General features: G+C 41.1%; 1 protein-coding gene across 1 annotated transcript in view; it reads right to left on the reverse strand.

Moving 5' to 3' along the window:
* Positions 1 to 18,123, reverse strand: part of NSD2 (nuclear receptor binding SET domain protein 2) — a 72,462-nt gene extending 54,339 nt beyond the window's left edge. Inside the window, exons 1-2 of the mRNA XM_053975526.1 lie at positions 18,043 to 18,123; positions 3,382 to 4,007 (exon numbers count right to left, since the gene is read on the reverse strand). Coding sequence (XP_053831501.1) covers positions 3,382 to 3,978 — 597 coding nt within the window. The 5' untranslated portion in view covers positions 3,979 to 4,007; positions 18,043 to 18,123. The remainder of the gene's footprint in view (positions 1 to 3,381; positions 4,008 to 18,042) is intronic.
* Positions 18,124 to 18,372: the final 249 nt, after the last annotated feature.

Raw genomic sequence — 18,372 nt, forward strand, 5'->3', positions numbered from 1 at the left:
GCTACTGCACCCGTGCTGGGAAGCCAGGCCAGGAAGCCCAGCCAAAAGGGCAAACTGCCACTTGCAGGCCCATCCCAGCTTCTGCAGAACGAGCTCAGATGTGCCAGGATCACAGACTGGGCTGCTCCCATGGTCAGAGAGCACAGAGCTACCCTGGGACCCCCAGCATGAGAGCTGCACACGTATGTACTCTCTGTTTCCTGTACAGAAATTCTGCATTGCTTAAGGGATCTTACTGGGATTAATTCATGTTAATATATGAAATAAACCTCTGCAATCCAAACAGGATTGCTTCAGTTCTAACACAAGCAATGAGTAAGAAAATATCATTCCTCACTGGTAGTGAAAACTGACTGGAAAAGCAGTCAGGACAAATCCCAGTCCCAGGGCGCCCTGGCACAGGAGCCCGGGACTCTGGCATTGATTCAAAGCTCTAACATGGGATACCCACCACCCATAACACAGAACATCCAGGGGTGTGCTGTCTTGGCTTTAAAGCTGTGGAACCAAGCCTCATCACAAGAGGCCTGGATTTTAAAGTAAACTCCTCAGGTGGAGAGATACTGGGGTGGAGGAAAGAAGGGTGAAAAGAGGGAGGGGAGGAGGAAAGAGGCACAGGTTTTCCCACTTCATGCCCTTTACCCTGGGAAAATGAAAGCATTACAGCTGTTTCTCAGAGGCCTGGAAAAGCTGGTGGTTATCAACAGAAATCTAACTCACATCAGAGCTGGGCAGAGCACATTTATCTCCAGCTGAAAACTGACTCGCAGACAATGTTTTAAATAGCTTTCATTTCTGTTAACAAAAAATGCCCGAACAACAAGAACGCCCAACAGCAGAGCACTGGAACATTTGTTACATGATACACCTCTCACCTCAGTGCAATAGTAATCTGCTGTGTCCATCAGTGAGAGATATAATTACCCTACACAAAAGGCAGCATTTGAAACATGATGATTTTTGCTAAATCAAAAGGGTAAGAGGCTGGACAACAAGAAATTGAGAGAGAAACCAGCTGAAAAATAAAACCAGACAAACAGGTTCTGCATTAACTTGTAACCTAGTATAGGTATCTGAGAGCAAAATTAATCAGCTTTTACTCGAAGGATATTTACCTAACTTCCACTTTGCAGCCACAATCAGCTACATAAAACCACAGGATGATGCACTAACATTAAGGCTTTGGATACTGGCTGTGGAGTAACAGCTAGAGCCTGAAACCAAAGAACACTGATACTAAGACATTACAGTTATTATCACAGAAAACACATGTATGTCACAAGCCTGACAAGTACATGTGGATAAACATTTGAAAAATCTCCTTCACATGTTCCCTCATATTTGTTTTTCCTTATTTTAAACCTGCATAGTTGCAAACCCTCCCTATGAGAGAAAGAAAAGCCTCAGGTTTTTTACAATCAAGGAGTTATAAAATAACATCATTCAACCTTTACATGCTTCTCCTTTTGACCTTTGTGCTTTAAAGTGCACCATGCTAGGAAAAAAAGAAGCCAGAAGTGTGACCCTCTGTGTCAAACTCTCTGAAAAGAACAGGGCTGCAATGCTGCAAGGTCTGAGATCAAGCAGGTGGTTGCCTTGATTGGGTGGCTTGGTAGCTCAGGGGTTTGGCACAGGAGCAAATAACCCTATCACTCAGCAGCCACTGAGCCCCAACCACTCTGGGAAACAGCGTTGATGTGGTTTTCTCCTGATCATTTCTGCCCAAAAGACAACTCAAAGAAGCCAGACAAACCTTTCTTTTCATTTTAAATGAACTGCGCAGCAGGAAAAATTAAAGGCCACTGTCAATGGACAGCCAATGTAAAAGGCTTCAAACTGCATTGTGGACGTATGAAATATCACCTCCTCTTTCAGAAAAAAACCAAACAAACTCACACAAATATGCTCCAGTTGTCAATGCTATTAAACATGCCACCTTTTAGTCCAATTTGTCCTTATTAACAATGACCTGGACAAAGAATTACTCAAAATATCGACTCTAGCCATACCTTTTACCTCTGAGTAATGATTCAGAAAAGTCTGAACCAGTCAGCATTAAAATATTCTCCTTAACTAAATTAAGGAAAACAAACTCTTGAACAACATTCCTGAAAACATGAGTATTGATAATTTTAGGATAAATGATACATTCAAACCATAAACAAATAATAAATATTTCTAATACCTAGAAACACATTTACACAGTTCTGTGAACTCATTTATTTAGTTTTATTGAAAAGAACTGTAAATAAAATCAGCAATACAGCCGCTGTGTTTCTTCTCCATACCTGTGACCTTGAAAGAAAGTAACAATCAACAGGGCTGTGCTAAAGGTAGGGCTGGATGGTCTTAGAGGTATTTTTCAGCTCACGATTCCATGATTAACTGCAGCTGACAGAAAACCGTAACATACGTTCTGTGTTTAAGGTGTGCAAAACCAGGACCTTTTAACAATCCAAAGCATTCATTAACATTCACCATTGTTATACAACACCATTCTGAATTATTCACTGAGAAACTTAATATACATAGAAGTATCCCTGCTATGTAGGGTTTTTTCTTTGAGATAAAGTTATTGCAAACCACATTCCTTTAAATGAAGTCTACCAACAAAAGCTAAATAAAGGGGGGAAAGGGCTCCCAGCAGCATTCTTATTTACAACTTGGTAAGGCAAATTAAAAAAAAAATTAAACATTTCTGCCAACATTTAAAAGAAGTAAAAAACGAAAGACCTTGACCACAAAATTAATGACACCAAATACAAGACCAAGATATTTTCAATTAAAACAAATCACTGGGTTATAGCAAGCAAAACCAGCTCTTTTCAGATGACAAATAGGCATAAGTCAGACTACATTCCAATTACCAAAATCTCATGGCAAAGAGGCTGGCTGATCAGCCAACTGACTGCTGAATTCTTTTAATTCAGAACCAGAAATAGATTAAAAAAGTTTTTTTTCTGAAACATCTGCTTATTAAGAAGCCAGAATACCTCATTCTCCAGGAGTTAAAGACCATCTCTAAATGTAAAGGCCTCCTCAGCTCCCTTGCTCAGGTGCACATCCTAACTTGATCTTGGCTACATGTCTAGAGGAAGTTTCTGTTTCATGCACCACATACTTCCACATGCCTTGATTTGCTTTGAAGACTTAATTTACTGATATGGAAACTGAATTTATGGGGTATTCCTATTCTGAGGAAGAAACAGGTAACAGAACTAGAGTGCATCTGTCCTTTGTTGAGACACAGAGAGGCATAGAAAATTACTCCCCCTGTTTGTGAGGCACCTACTAAATGCCTGAAGATGAGCACACAAACACTGAAATTCCCGTATGATTAACCAATCTCACAAAACACAGAAAACATTAAAAAAGTACTACCTTCTTTTCAGCGGTGCTTGAAGTCTTTGATACTAATGCTGTTTCAACAAGACCCTGCTCAAGTAAGGAGTCATATTTTATGCTTCTTTTTCTGCTTCTCCTCTCCTTGTTTGCTGGCTTTTGTTCATTTTCCTCCGACTGAGACACATCTGCACCATTGTCTCCACAAATGGAGGATTCAAAAAGAGGCTTCCCATTCATGTAGGTTTTAGTGATTTTCAGCTTTATTTCTGGAGAGCCATTCTTGATAGGAGTAGTGTTGGGGGGTGTTCCAACTCCCTTTATTTCCTGAGGTTCAAAGCGCAGCTTGGCATCTTGGGCCCCAGACTCGCCATTAAACACCCGAGAGGTCAGATCTTTCAATTTATCAGCTGGAATAAATGGAAGAGTCTCATGGCCATTATATTTTTGCATGACACCTTCCTGTAGAGTGGCAGAAAGTTGTGCTTTGCCCAAGTAGACAGAACATTCACGATTCACTTCACAATTCTGAGGTTTCCCATTGGTATTTCCAAGGATCTCTGGTACCTGCTTCATTTTGATGCAGTTAATTTTTTGAGTTAACAGTTGAGAACTTCTTTTGATGCTAAAGTCCATTCAGCCCAGATGTTTCCAGTCTTACACTGCTATATTAAGACAAAAAGACAAACAAAAAGTATTTTTAATAAGAAATGTCAAAAATACTATTAAGTATTCAGACAGACGTCGGCACTAATATAAAACTCAATGTACTTTATTAGAGTTTTACTAAAAAAAGCTTTGTTTACAATCTTCAGAGGCAAAGTACCTCAATATCTGTTAATACGCATTACAAAAAAATTCCAAGAAAACTCATCTATGAATCATCAATTTTATTAAATCGAAAGTGGAAAGCAAAATCACAGCTTTTATTTTAACCATTTGTTCACCATCTACAGCATGAGTGTTGCCTACAATAGTTACATAAAGGTACTGCACTATATAAAATAAGTGAGGTTAGACCTAAGATAATATCATTAGTAACAACATAAACCAGATGAGTTTATCTCCAAGAGGCTGTGCCAGCACAGAAACCCCACAGGCTGTGTTCCTGTAGCACCTACACTACGGACAGCAGCATCACAGGCTTCACTTCCTCACTGTGCAAACAGACCTTCAGTCATCCATCAGAACACACCCCTGCAGAAACACTACAGCTCAGACAGTCTCCACACATTTCCCAAAGCATTCTGGCTGTAAGAATGAATGAAGAGCGAGCCTTTTGGGCCAGGAACACCAGCCCACTGGGAAACAGCTAATCCTTCAGGCCAGTGACCATACTGGACAAAATTTAAGGGATCAAAGCAACTCCTGGAATTTTAGATTTTTCACGGCAACAATATCCTCTAACACCCACTTTTCACACAGAAATTTGTAAATATGCAACAAGCTAAATCTGCACTATTTTCTGCCTTAAACAGGTTCTCCAAGGGTTCTAAAAGCTAGCCCTGCCTATTTCAACACTATAACACTGTAGCAAACAAATCAATCTGGCAGAATGACTCCTTTGTGCTCCTAGACCAGGCAAGATGATGGTTTCAATTTCTAAAATTCACATGCATAGATTCTTCATATTATCAGGTCCAGTAGATACATGATATAGAAAAATACACCATCATAAATATTATGAAATCCCAGCACAATAATCATCATATCCATGCTCAGGGTAACCAATTTCATATATGATTAAGTCCAAGGACTGTCACATCGAATCAAAATTTCATCAAATCTAGTCTCATGTGCTTCCAGAAAAGTGCAGTAAAAACCATGATGAATAACTATTGAATTATCAGTTGCTATGGGAGAAATCACTTCTGAATCCCACCTTTATTAATGCACACAGTTACAATGCTTACAATTGGCATATTCCTCCAACTTGTATTTTTGATAGCTCTACATCAGGAGTAGCAATGTAAACATGTTCATAACTGAGTGTTGCTGTAGCCTAGCAAAGCTTCTTAAGGATGTCAAGCTTGAATTCAAAGCAACTGACAAACATGAAACCTTTTCATTTACAAAGATGCAGGAAAAAAAATTAAAAATCGTAACTCCATGACTCCTTAGCAAATGCTCCCATCTCCCCAACATGCTGCTCTAAAATATCTACAAGATAAAAGGGTATCTTTCTACACAAGCTATATAAACTCATTTGAGAGGTGAAAACCCTTCTCGCTCCAGGCTGAAAATCTGGCATTAAACAAGGCAAGGACAGCAAATGTACCTGAACTCCAAGTGAATCTGCAAGAGAAAAAGTTCTAATCTTTCTTTAGCCAGATGAAGTCTGAATTACCAATAAAATCTCTGATAAAATGAGTAGAAAGCAGCCAACTCTATTAACTCTTCTTAAAAGGAATCAGAGATAAAAGAAACTCAAAACTCAACCAGAACAGAATAAATGAGTAAACCTAAAGAGAACCTTTCACAATACCTCTGAAAACATGGACATGAGACAAACTCTCAACCCAATTAATAACAGGACAATGTCTCAAGCTGTGATTCAGCAGATTTAAGTGAAATAGTATTTCTCTTAAGAAACAGCTAGTGACAAATTCTATAAATATCTGGCCAAAAGGCAAACCTGCTGGGAAGCTTTTCACACAGTTACGGAGTGCAAAATCCCTTAGAAAAAACGCCAAAACCAAGAACAAACCAACCAAAACGCCGGACTGTTGTTAAATGTGTACTTCTTTCGCAGGGATTCTCCACGGAGTAAACCAGAGACTGGATTTGGGCTGGAAGTTCCGAATTCCCGCTGGGGCAGAGCGCGGCTCCGTGCGGCCGCAGCGCCCTCCAGTGGGCGCCGGGCTCGGCGCGGCTCTTCCCGGCCCAGGAGCAGTTCTAGGATGGCTCCAGAAACTGCTCTCACAGGGTATGGATTTCTGCATTTCCTAATCCACAGTTTGTTCTGTGCTGCTGAATTATAACTCTTACTCTCATCACACACGTCTGGAAGCTACAAAGCCATCAAGCTTGAGGCACACCTCCAAAAAAAGCAGTAAATAATCCAGCTAGACTGTGTTACTGGTGCACTCGATCGTGGGACACTGATGAATTACAACGGGTATCTTAAGAATGTCAAAACATAAAAATTGCCATAGTCACAGAATAACTTAGGCTGGAAGGGATTTTCTCAGAGCATCTATTCCAACCCCTTGCTTAAGACAGATCAAACTTCTCAAGGCTTCATCTGAACAATGACCCATAGATAACCAAGTTAAAAGCTATGACTAAAAAAAAAATCAAGTTATTCTCCTTCTAGCTAATAAAACTAACAGTAAACACTCCATATCACAAAAACAAAACAAAACCAAGCCAACCAACAAAAAAAAAACAAACAAACAAACAAACAAAAAAACCGAAACAAGAAAAAAAAAAAAAAAAAAAGAAACCAAAACAAAAAGACCAATAATGAAAATACACAGATTTCAAGAACTTTAGTGAGTGAAGGTTCAGTTAATGATTCTCACTAATACAGGTCACTAAAAACAGCTGAAAGCACTGAAAAAGGCCCCTCAAATCACTGGAGCCAAGAGACAACAAATCCAGGAGTAACACTGGTAAAAGGCAGTTAATGTTCCCACAACAATCGCAAATGGGGAAATGAAGACAAAGGCAGTAATTTGAAACTGTAAGGTATCAAAACCTTGAGATACAGATTATAAAACATGGAAAATAGACCATGTTTGTACAAAGATTTAATGGAACCAAATGGGGAGAGGCTTTAAGTAAGAGGCAGAATAATGGGCTAAGATAACAGATGTGAGTACCTAACAGAAAATATATCCATGGGGAGATGAGACATGTAGACAGCAATTTGCAGGTTAGTCACCATCTCTAGGACAACCAGTGGGGTGGATATCAGCGATACACATCTCAGTCCTCCTTGCAAAAAATAAGCTACATTGTGGGGTCTGGGTAAAAGAAAGGAGTTAGAAAATCTACACATGGGGATAACAAAGGGCTTCAGGAAAGAAGATCAAAATTGAAGCCAGGTACATTTTGCACCACCTTTACTATACAAAACTTCACAGTAACACTATAAGAAAAAGGACCAGGACCCTTGTGAGAGGAGGACACAGAGCAGAAAAGAAGGGGCAAGAAGAAAATAACCACCAACCAAGCAGTGCTGCTGTGAGTTTTGAATTAATGCAAGGAGATCTAGAAGACATGAAAGAATGAAATAAGATAGATCACAGACAAGATCTGGTTGATTCAGGTTGTAAGAATAAGGTCCTGAAGCAGCTGAGCATACAATTAGATTTGGTAGCGAAAATCAAGTGCACTCATGCCGGACCACAGTATCACACAGTAGCAAAAGCAATCCCTTATCTTTTTCTAGATGACTCTGTATCTATTGAAAAGGAAAGTGGGGGGAGGGCAGGCAAAAGAAGGGGACAAAAGCATCTCACGCTAGTAGCAGCTAATGAGCTTAAGCCAGTATCGTCCCATACGGAATGTCTGGTGACCCAACAAGTACCATTTTCACTAACAAAGGGAAAAAAAACATTGTAACCAGGGGTCTGCTGAATAAACATGATATTTTGGCTTGTGAACAAATAGCTTTCAGTATGGAAAAGAAGATTTCTTATCAGATGAAGGTCTCTAGAATTTTTAATTTAGACAATGACAACTGGACAATCCTTGCAATGGCTTTGTACACATTTTCATACTATAAAAACAGCTTCTATATAAGGCGAACTATCTTGCAGACATTTTAAATCACGCATTAATTACTTGAAAATTCATCATCTGACAGGAGTCACGAGTCAAATACTGTGCATGTCAGGTTCCTCCTTCACTGTCCAAGCCACTATCATTTGTGATATTTATTAGCCATTTCTTCCACATCTGCTGTAATTTCAGAGATGCTTTTCTGGTGTGTCAGAAAGAATGGAGTACTCCATTCCTTTCAATTCTGCCAAAGGGAGGGAACTGAGTAAGTAATTATCAACAAGCATCTCTATTAAATATCACTTTTGTTTCATCTAAGGGTTTTCTTACTCTGGTAAATTACTCAGGGCAGGCACAGGGAGGTGGGGGAGAGAAGGGGAGAATGACACACCTCAATACAAATTCACAGTAAGAGAACTTTATCCACAAAAGCTATTTTTATTACCTACAAATCAGGCTTTCAGCTGGCACTAAAAAGCTAATAGATAGCTGCTGCTTTTTTGTGTTAAGGTTGCTTTCTGGTAAGTGTTCTCCATTGTCTCATCAATTTTAAGACAAAAGGTTATTCCTATTTTCAGATCAGAATGAGAGAAAATATTTAATGAGATTAAGAAGGTTACAAAACCTTTTTGCTAATACATTTGAAAACCTGAGTATGCTTATTCATATTATCTTGTATAAAACCCCTAAAATACCGAATAGGAGTAGATGAGTATTTACTATAGTGTAGTACACTATAACTGTTCTTCAATGCATTGAAACAATTAAAAATTACTACAGGATCTAAACAGAATTTTATTTTAGAAGAAAACACAACTAAAAATTGCATTGGCAAGACTGGCCAAAAGTTGTCACAAACCAGTTCTAGCCAGAAAATTCAAAAGCAGCATCGCTCACGAAGAAAACCTATACTGTAGTACCTGAAATAAAATTGAAAATAAATATACCAAACCGTTCTAAAAATTTATGAGTCTTAGGAAATTTTTTGAAAAAACGTTTGTCCAAAGGAGATGACTTTTAATGTAAAAGCACCTGAAGTAAAGACTTCATTAATCTTGCAGTAGAAAGAAACAAGAAAAAGTACATTTTGAAAACTCTGTGAAAAAAGTTAGTGACTTACAGTTGCACTTACTACCCAATATTACTTGTCATCAAATTTTTTGGGGGGGGCAGGGGGGAAACACATCCATCTTTTAAAATTTGTTTTGGACTTGCTTTTTCTTTTTTGATGGATAAAATTTCTGAACTTCAATGTCACAGCCTATTTTCATGAACCAAAACAAGTATTTACTCCCTTCCTATCAAGACAATAGGTAATACCAACTTGTACAATTAACAACTGTAGAATGGAAAGCAATTTCTTCCCTTTAAATGCCACTTGCTACTGCAGAAAGCAAGCTTACAAAATGGATGGACTTGCTTTCTTGCTCTTCCTTGGGAAAAGCTTTTGCAACCAACCCTTTTTTGTGTGCAAGGCTAGAAGATTCTCTAAGGGGATTCCTCTCCATGAGTTCTTTTACTTAAAATCACAGAAATATTCTTTTCCACTGCTGCAGAAATTTAATGTTGTAAGTTCCAGTCATGCTGCTGGAGGTGGGTGAAGCAATGAGATACATTTGAGTAAAATCAAATTCTTCTAAGATGTTGTAATTCTGTCTGAAGAGAGACTACACATACCACTGTGGTGGGACCACAGATCAAACAGAAAAGAACAGCTTGTCCTCTGCACATAAGCAGGGAGGAACACTGGTGCCTAAAATGGTAGGAACTAGTGAATATACCAGCAATATTTAATAAATACAAAAAGGCAGCCCCCAAACCCGAGACTCTTCTGTGTCCTGGAGAGCTCCAAGGGAATGGTCCCTCTCTAGCAAAATAGGACTCAACAATTCAGTACTTGCTCAGTTTATGTCTTTGCTCACCAATGAAATTATTTTTCTCCCTATATTTCAGGTGGGCCAGAGTTGTGTACCTGGCATCTACACAGCTTGGGAACAAAGAACCAAATACAATAAATCAATCTCAAAAAGCACAGCACTTCAGTGCAGAGATCCTTATTTATACTGCTTTTTCACCTGGTCTGATGCTACTTTAATTTCCCATACCTTTTTTAATCCCATCCCACTGCCTTTATTTTGCCAGCATCCCACCACTACTCCTTGCATCACACTTTCAGGATCTGGATCCTCTAGCTTACATAATATTCACTGCAGCAGATAAACACACTATAATCTGCTTCCTCTTTACTGTGGACAGTGATTCTGCTCTTATTCCCACATGTAATTGTGACAGCATAACAATTGCCTGAAGCTTCACCAAGAGAATAATGAAAATTTCTGATCGTTCGAATTCTGTGGGAATTCAAGGAAGGGAAGATCAAACCTGTGATAACACCACAAAATGTTATAGGCAGTGAATCAAACTGCAGTGTTAACAAGATGTTATCTGCTACATCTCTACAGAAATCAGTGCTTCCCAGATCTGACCAGACAGCTAACTCTAATCCAGAGGCTACAATCATTTTGCCTAGACCCTGACACGTGTGCTATCTTTGTCTATCACAGCATTAAAACCTATTCATCCAAGTAGGTGCATTTAAATGCCAGAAGCACACTCGGTGCACTGGAATGGTTCTAGGAAGTGGCAGTGACACTGGAGATATGTGAGGCTTTGCCAACACTACAAAGGCCCAGCTGTATATACACAGAGAGGGCATAATAATCCTAGAGCAGCATTTGGCCACATCTTCTGTTGTTTACAGAAGCAGCAACACGTTGCACTCATAATGCACCTCTCTGATGTGGACAGGTAATGTGTACAAATAGCGGATTTCTTTCACCCAGTACATTCAGCTTCACATCTCATAGCATTAGGTAAAGATCTGGAGGGTAAAGGTCACAGGTAATTAATCCTGACTCCACAGCTGGAGTTTCATTTACAAATATGCACCATTCACTAAAAACTGCACATATACACATCTGAACATAATTGACTATACTGTGATCCTGGCCATACCGTGCTAATTCTGATCTACTTAACACAGACCATAACCATTTACATACAACTACATTAATAATTCTATCAATGTATTACCTTGAAGCAAAACACACACACAGAGGGAACTGGCAGATGTATGCCAGGAACACTCAAGCAGGGCCTGAGACTTCAAACATTAGACACTCTTCAAACAAATTCAAATACTTCCTATGAAGTGGCCTTTCTGGTTTGGACATTACTTGACGAATTTCCCTGTGCTGGAGCTTTAACCATGCTCCTGTCAAAATGCATTACCATTAATTCTCAGGGTTCTTAATTCCTTTTTTATTTCTTTTGCTGCATCTACATCAAAAATCTCTCAGAAAGTGATTAGTGTAACTGTTAGAGGTAAAAGGTCTGGAATTTGAGTTTTAAGTTTCTGTAGATATAGTGTACCTTATCCATTCCATTTGAAGACAGAAAGATAAAACACTTCCCTGTCTAACAAACCAATTCCTTCCTGTCCACTTTCCAAAACTTCTGTGTAGAGGTTTGCAGTGGGTATCTCCTGCAATTTTTTGCTTTCCTTTCAGCACAGTACTAGCTTTGTGCATTACTTCACTGTCTTATCAAATTTAGTTCGTTGAACAAATTCTGTTGTACATACTTCTCATGGGAAAATCTAGTTCTGACTGTAGAAATAAGTAGTGTTAAGCAATTGTAGCTGCTCTCCTTACTTGCAGAGTTTCTGAAGGCTCAGCTATCACTACCATTTTGAGCCAGGCTTTCACCTGATGAATAAATACTGCACATGCACTTTCAGCTACACATTTTATGACCGGAACTTGTTTTTTCGCTGCTGAATTTCAGTCACATTCCACATTTAATCCCAGCATTTGTTTCTAGTTTGTTCAGGAGTGCTACTACAAACCAGCTTTTGATAGTCTGCATTTTGCACTCACAGAAAAAAATCACAACATTAATTTCATTCTGAAGTATTTGATTGAAAGTTGTTGGCAATCACTTCATATACGGAAATGATCCATATTCACATCTTTCACCCTACACTGTTCTACAAGGTTCATACTTTGGCTTAAATCCCTCTGGCTTTATTATCAGGCTAGAATCTAGGCATTCTTTACTACAGAGACAACTCCCCAATTCAGATGTTTCAGAGTGCCGGTGCAGTCAGGATCTTTGCTCCAATGGAATCCCACCAAGGCTGGCAAATTGCACAATTAATTTATCTGTGATCTTGGGAACCTCAGCTCTAGAGACTAACCCATCCCACAGCATGAACATTTACACTTCTGCTTATTAGAGTGAATAAATATGTGAAATGGTTCCCAAACACCATGACAGAAGGCTGCATTACTACATATTCTTTCTAATGCTTCTTTTATTCTTTAATCAGTAGCTTTTCAAAATATTTCTAATTCCATTTAAATCACATTTCTAACGAGATCTTTCCTAACCTCAGCCTTTTCTCTTAAAGATATTTTTGTCACAGAATATCTCATCTTCTGCTGCTTTGTGTATCTCTTGTTTACTATGGCAGAGCTCAGAGAACAGAACTCACTCCTGTTATGTTCTTTGACTTTGGCAAAGAAAACATGGAATTCTGATCTTAGCCCTCAAGGCCAAATACGTTTGAAGATGATTTGTGTACCCTGAGTTTGGCTCAGCTGTTTGGAGCATGGTGTTAATAAACCCAACATCTTGGGTCCAGTACCTGTACAGGACACTCACTTCAGCGTTGGACTCAATGATCCTTGGGGGTCCCTTCCAACACAGAATACTCTATGATTCTGTATAAAACACATTTTTAATGTGTATTTTAGCATGGATGTATTAAAGAGATGCTAACATTTTAATATTTTGTATAAGGCACAAGCCAAAGAGATGTCACAAAGACAGTTAAATGGTGATCTCTGTCAGCCAACAGAACAAGACATCCTTGTGCTTCTCCGAAGAGACACAGAAAACCAACAGTATCCTTCACAGACAGCAGAGGAAAAATGGTAAAGCTTCTATGAAAATCAAGTTCAATAGCACATCATGCTGCAGCTTTCCAGTCATTTGCCATCTATGTATCCTTACTCCAGATAGCTCCAATTTGTGCTGGGGAGCTTAATACCAAAGTTCAAAAGAAGATCAAATTGCTATCTTGCACCAAGATGAAAATAGGACAAGCTAAAAGGATAGGAACAAAACAAGAAACAGAGCCATCACCTGTTGAGCAATCCTTGCAATTTAAAACATGCTTTAAGTCTCTTATATACTTCACTAGTTTCACAGTAAGTCATATATGAGATCCTGAATCAGTGGTGCCCCAGGGCAAAGTCATTTTGCCCAACATATGAAAACTGCGAAGTACATTAGGCTAGTACTTCACTCTTCCATACTCAATAAGTGCAATCTGATTGATGTGAAACATTCAAATACATTTTCAAACACCTACTTTCCACACGTAGCTCAGCACACCGTGGTACCATATGAACAACTTCCATGCAATGGTATTATTTCTTAACATTACCAAGGATAGTACAAATCTTGCTTTTGGTTCAACCATGATTCACAGGTATTTGTTTATTGCACACAACATCCATTTTTAAAAATTCAGTTTATGTTATAATCTACTATATGCTTTGGACAGAAGTTGCTTATTGAATGTACCAGAGAGTCAACAGATTACCTGGTGCTAAAGTTTAGAGTTGCTTGTCAGGAAGGTTAATGCATAGTCCATCATGCACTACTTATCATCACAAGGTATTAATATATATTAGTATATATTCCCATTCACCATTAACTTTGAGTATTTTTGTAGCTTGCTATTCAACCAAAAGGGCACCAGAAAGGAATATGGCCTACATTTTCCTTCTACAGATTCCAAAAACTTCTCTTCCTGCTGATGCTAGAAAATATAAATTAACTATTAGAGATGTTAACAAACTTGATAAAAGCATTAAAAATAACACCTGATGTATCATTTTAGTAATTTCTGTCACTGACAGGAAGAAGGCAAACACATTTATACAGCTACCTCCAATGACTGCAGGTCATAGAGAAGCTAATTTGAAGGTGCAATGAAGGTAGAAAATTTAGGTAGTTCCTTGCTCTTCCTGCAGAAATGTTCTCAGAATCAAAAACTTCCAAGTGACCATTAACTGTATAAAATAGCTGACTGACCCATTCAAACAACTACGTGAATTTACAACCAGCAGGGTGACTACTGGCACATCAACAAGGCTGTCCTTACTAGCCCCCTTTCTCCCAAGTTCTCTGCAATTATGCACCAAAGGAAATTTGGACTCATATGTCAAGCTCTGATGAGAAATTATTTTCTCTCTCCACTTCACCACTGAGCACTTATCCTGGTGCCATGTTCCATCTCCACTTCTTATTTACCACCAAGATTCTAGTACATCCTTGGTGAAGACATTTCTCAAAGCTACAACAACTGGAAAGTGATGTTCCCTAGAAACATGGGACTTACTGATCCACTTAGATCCACTTTAGATGGGGTTCTGAGCAACCTGCTCTAGTGAAAAATGTCTCTGCCTATGGCAGGGGGGTGGAACTAAATGATCTTTAAGGTCTTTTCCCACCCAAACCATTCTCTGATCCTATGATTTCCATTCTTCCTTCATCCCAAGGCTGGATTTGATAATTACACCCAATCTATCACATCTACTCAACCATAAGGCTATTTCAATTCTCTTTGCAGGAAAGTAATGAAAGAGCTCAAATAGTATAGCCACAAACACAGTACTAAAACATGCAGTCATCATCCACAGCATTATTATGAGTCCCACCCAAGCAGTTCTTTACTCATGCCTGATTACTGACTGTTAGGGAATCCGTTGTTTTCAGCAATACCACTTAATGGATGCATCTCACTGTGCAGCACGCTACCCTCGAGGAGAGGTTTAATTTTTTTTCCCCGAAAAGGCCTGGCCCTTTACCTTGTCTATACGGGAAATACATGCAATTTTCATGCATTAAACCATCTTCTATGTTTAAAAAAACCCTAAGAAATGGCATGTGGTTATATAAGCAGGAATGACCAGCAGTGACCAAATCACTGCAAGAATTCTTGTTTTGTATCTTCTACTCATCACACACCAGATCCTTGACACAGGAATCTGGAGCAGAGTAGGTGAACATTTATGCACATGGAGCCCCAATGCAGTCAATAGGCTTTGACTGACCACAAGGAAACACTCACATTTACCAGGCTGCAGAAACAAGACCTCGCTGGGGAACTGCACTGACACTGGTGGAACAAAAAGCAGGCTCAGTGCAACAGTGAGAGGTAAAAGGGCCACAAACAAGACACTGAAAAACAATCTCCTCTTGCCATTCCTTTGCTATTTTATTAGTGCAGTGTTTTGGACACAAACTCACATATATGTGTACATGCACCACCCAAATACTAGAAAGCCATGCATCAGCAGTCATTTTTGCTTCCAGTCTAAACCCAAGCAGGGTTGGTTTTCCTGTAATACCCAGTTTATTGCATGCAGGCAGTAATTTACATGCAATAATGTCACCTGCAAAACTACCACTGGCTTCAGAAAAGGCACGTAGCCCTACAGACAGTAGAACACTTTTTTTTTTTATTCTTACCAGCCATTTGTTGGATTCATATGGAATTAAAAAAAAATATATATTATTTTTATTTTCCATCTTCTAAACGACTTTAAAGCTAGACCCTTAAAGTATAATGACCCAGTTTCTTCGGACATTTTCAAATAATATTTGAAAAAGTAGTAGGTTTTACTGTACTTTTAATACCTGGGTTTTTCCAAGCATGTATGAGGGTGGATAGTCCTATAACCCTCACACCGTCTCCAATAATATTTAGAGCATTTATATTCACATACTGAAAAAAACTGTCAGATTTTCTGATGGTTGCATACTAGACAAAAATCCCTGTATGATTTAATATATAAGATATAGATAGTTACTGAAGCAACAAAAAATTGCATATACTTTAAGTACTGAGCCCTGAGTAGCCCTGCAAAACAGTGGTTTAATTCAATTATTTCATACAACAGTCAAATAATCCACAGTCTAATTCACCACACTGTGAAACTGAGGAGTTTATTAACATTGATATGCTGCATTTCCCAAGTGAAATTCCCACAGCAAACAAGCAAATAATAGCTTCAGCAATAAGTTTGCAGATATTCTACTAACATACCAACATTTCGGTGAAGAACCAATTTATTCTTGCAGCTGAAGCCACACTTTCCATGTGTAAGGAAAGTCAGTAATCTTATATATATATGTATATATATAAATATAGGTCTGCTTAAGTCACTAGCAAGGACTCTTGGCAAAATCTATTACAAACTTCACTTCCACCCCAGTGTTTACCTTCCTTGGATGTATGCAAAGGCTAAAAGCCAAACATATCTTCCTTTTTCTTTTTATTTTTTTAAAGCAGACTTATTTAGCTTACTCAGTGTGGGGTGCACTAGCTCCTAAATTTAACAATCATTACAAACCGATTTTAATGTAAATGCCAGTAAGAAAATACTCATGCACACAAAATACATGGGCAATGACTGATACCAGCCTCTTGCTTGCCTTATGTCTGTTAGCAAGAAGCCCATTTTCTCTGAAATGTGTTTAAATATGGTGTTTACCGTCTCTGTACTTCTAGTGTTTACTCCTCCTTTCAGCCGACATATTTTTAAAAAAGCCAAAACCAAAAAGCAAGTATAAATACGTTCAAGAAGTATGGCAAATTCCCTTCTCCACCCCCAGAGCGGTAAAGCCACAGCAGATGAGCTGTAACTATGGCCTTGGGAATACAAGTTCCCCAGGCTCTTTTACCACACAAATATCAATTCAAGTTACAAGAGCCCTGTCCCCTTATACTTAATGAATATTGAGCCAACGAGCCCGCACGCCTTCGCGGGAATGTTTTCTTTCCATTTTCCTAACAAGGCTCTCCTCCCATACCGGTCCAGGATGGACTGCAGAAGGGTGTAAGTAGAAGGATCATCACACCAGTGTTTAGTGGAGGAATAAATCAAACATGGCTTCCCCCTCCATACATTTCCAGAGTTACATTCACTCCTGCTGCCGTACAATCTCAGTCCTACCCGGCGGGAAGGGGCAGGAGCAGCCGCCACCTCCCCACACCCCCACCGCCATGGGGGGGACATTTGCAGCCTCACTACCCCTTAAGGGGCGGTTTAAACCCTGGGGAGGGTTTTTTTCCCCCTTCCCATCGGCCGTGTCCCCCGCTCCGGTTTTCTTTCTGATTTGCACTGATTGATCTCCCATTCCCCGGGGAGGGAGGTGGGACGGGTGGGCACCTCTCCTTTACCCCTTTATGCTACCCCCGACCTCCCGCAGCGCCGACGAGGAGGAGGAGGCGGTCAGGGGGAAAGGATGAAGCTGCAACAGCCGGGACTCCGGCTCGGCATCGCTCCTTTCCGCTCCTCCGCCACCCAAGAGTCAGGCCCAGCCAGCGGCACAAATCCTGCGGCAGCCTCCGGGGGGGGACAAGGGGCAGGCCGGGGGACCCGCGGCCCCGCAGCGAGGGCCAGGTAGCGGGGGGAGGAGGGGGGAGCGAACAAAAAAGCCCTCCTCCAGGGAAAGGGGAAACGGGAGCTGCGGGCTGCCCGGGCAGATGGAAACGGTAAGTTTGAGGGGAGCGGAGCCTCGGCGGAGGGGGTATCCCCGGGAGAAGCGCCGGGGCGGGAGGGGGGGCGCGGATGCCCCGCCACGGAACCCCCCATCCTCCACGCCGCCTCCGCTGCAATTTTGCCGGGCAGGGCTCGCGGTCCCGGCTCGGGAGGGGGCTCCCGGTACCCGCGGCGAGGCGCGCGGCCGGGCGGCAGCATCCTCGCGGGCGGGCGAGCCTCGCCGCCGCCGCTCCCGCCGCTCCCGCCTCCCGCCCGGGGCCTGCGGGAACGTGCCCCGGGTGCCTCCTCCCTTCCCGCTGGGGAGAGCCAGCCGCGCTGCCGGCCTACCGACCTGTGCCCTAGCGCATCCTTCTCCCCGGGAAGCCGGGCGAGGCGGCGGCGGTATCTGGGTGCCGGGGAGCGGCGGGAGCCGAGGCGACACAGCGGCGGCGGCGGCTCCGGCGGGTCCTGCGCGGCGGCCCCGCCCCCTCCTCCGGCCAGAACCAGCGCGAAAAATCGGCGGCGCTGATTGGCCGCCGCCGCCGCGCGGCCCCCGGAGCGGCCGTTTCAAATCCCCCCGCGCGGAGCCGCCCGCACGCGCGGCCGCCGGGAGCGGCGCCCGCCGGGAGCGGGGCTGGGAGCGCAGCCGGGAGCGGGACTGCTCGGCAGGGAGGGGAGGCCA

This window comes from Vidua macroura, chromosome 4 (genome assembly GCF_024509145.1).
Source record: "Vidua macroura isolate BioBank_ID:100142 chromosome 4, ASM2450914v1, whole genome shotgun sequence".
Lineage (NCBI taxonomy): Eukaryota > Metazoa > Chordata > Aves > Passeriformes > Viduidae > Vidua > Vidua macroura.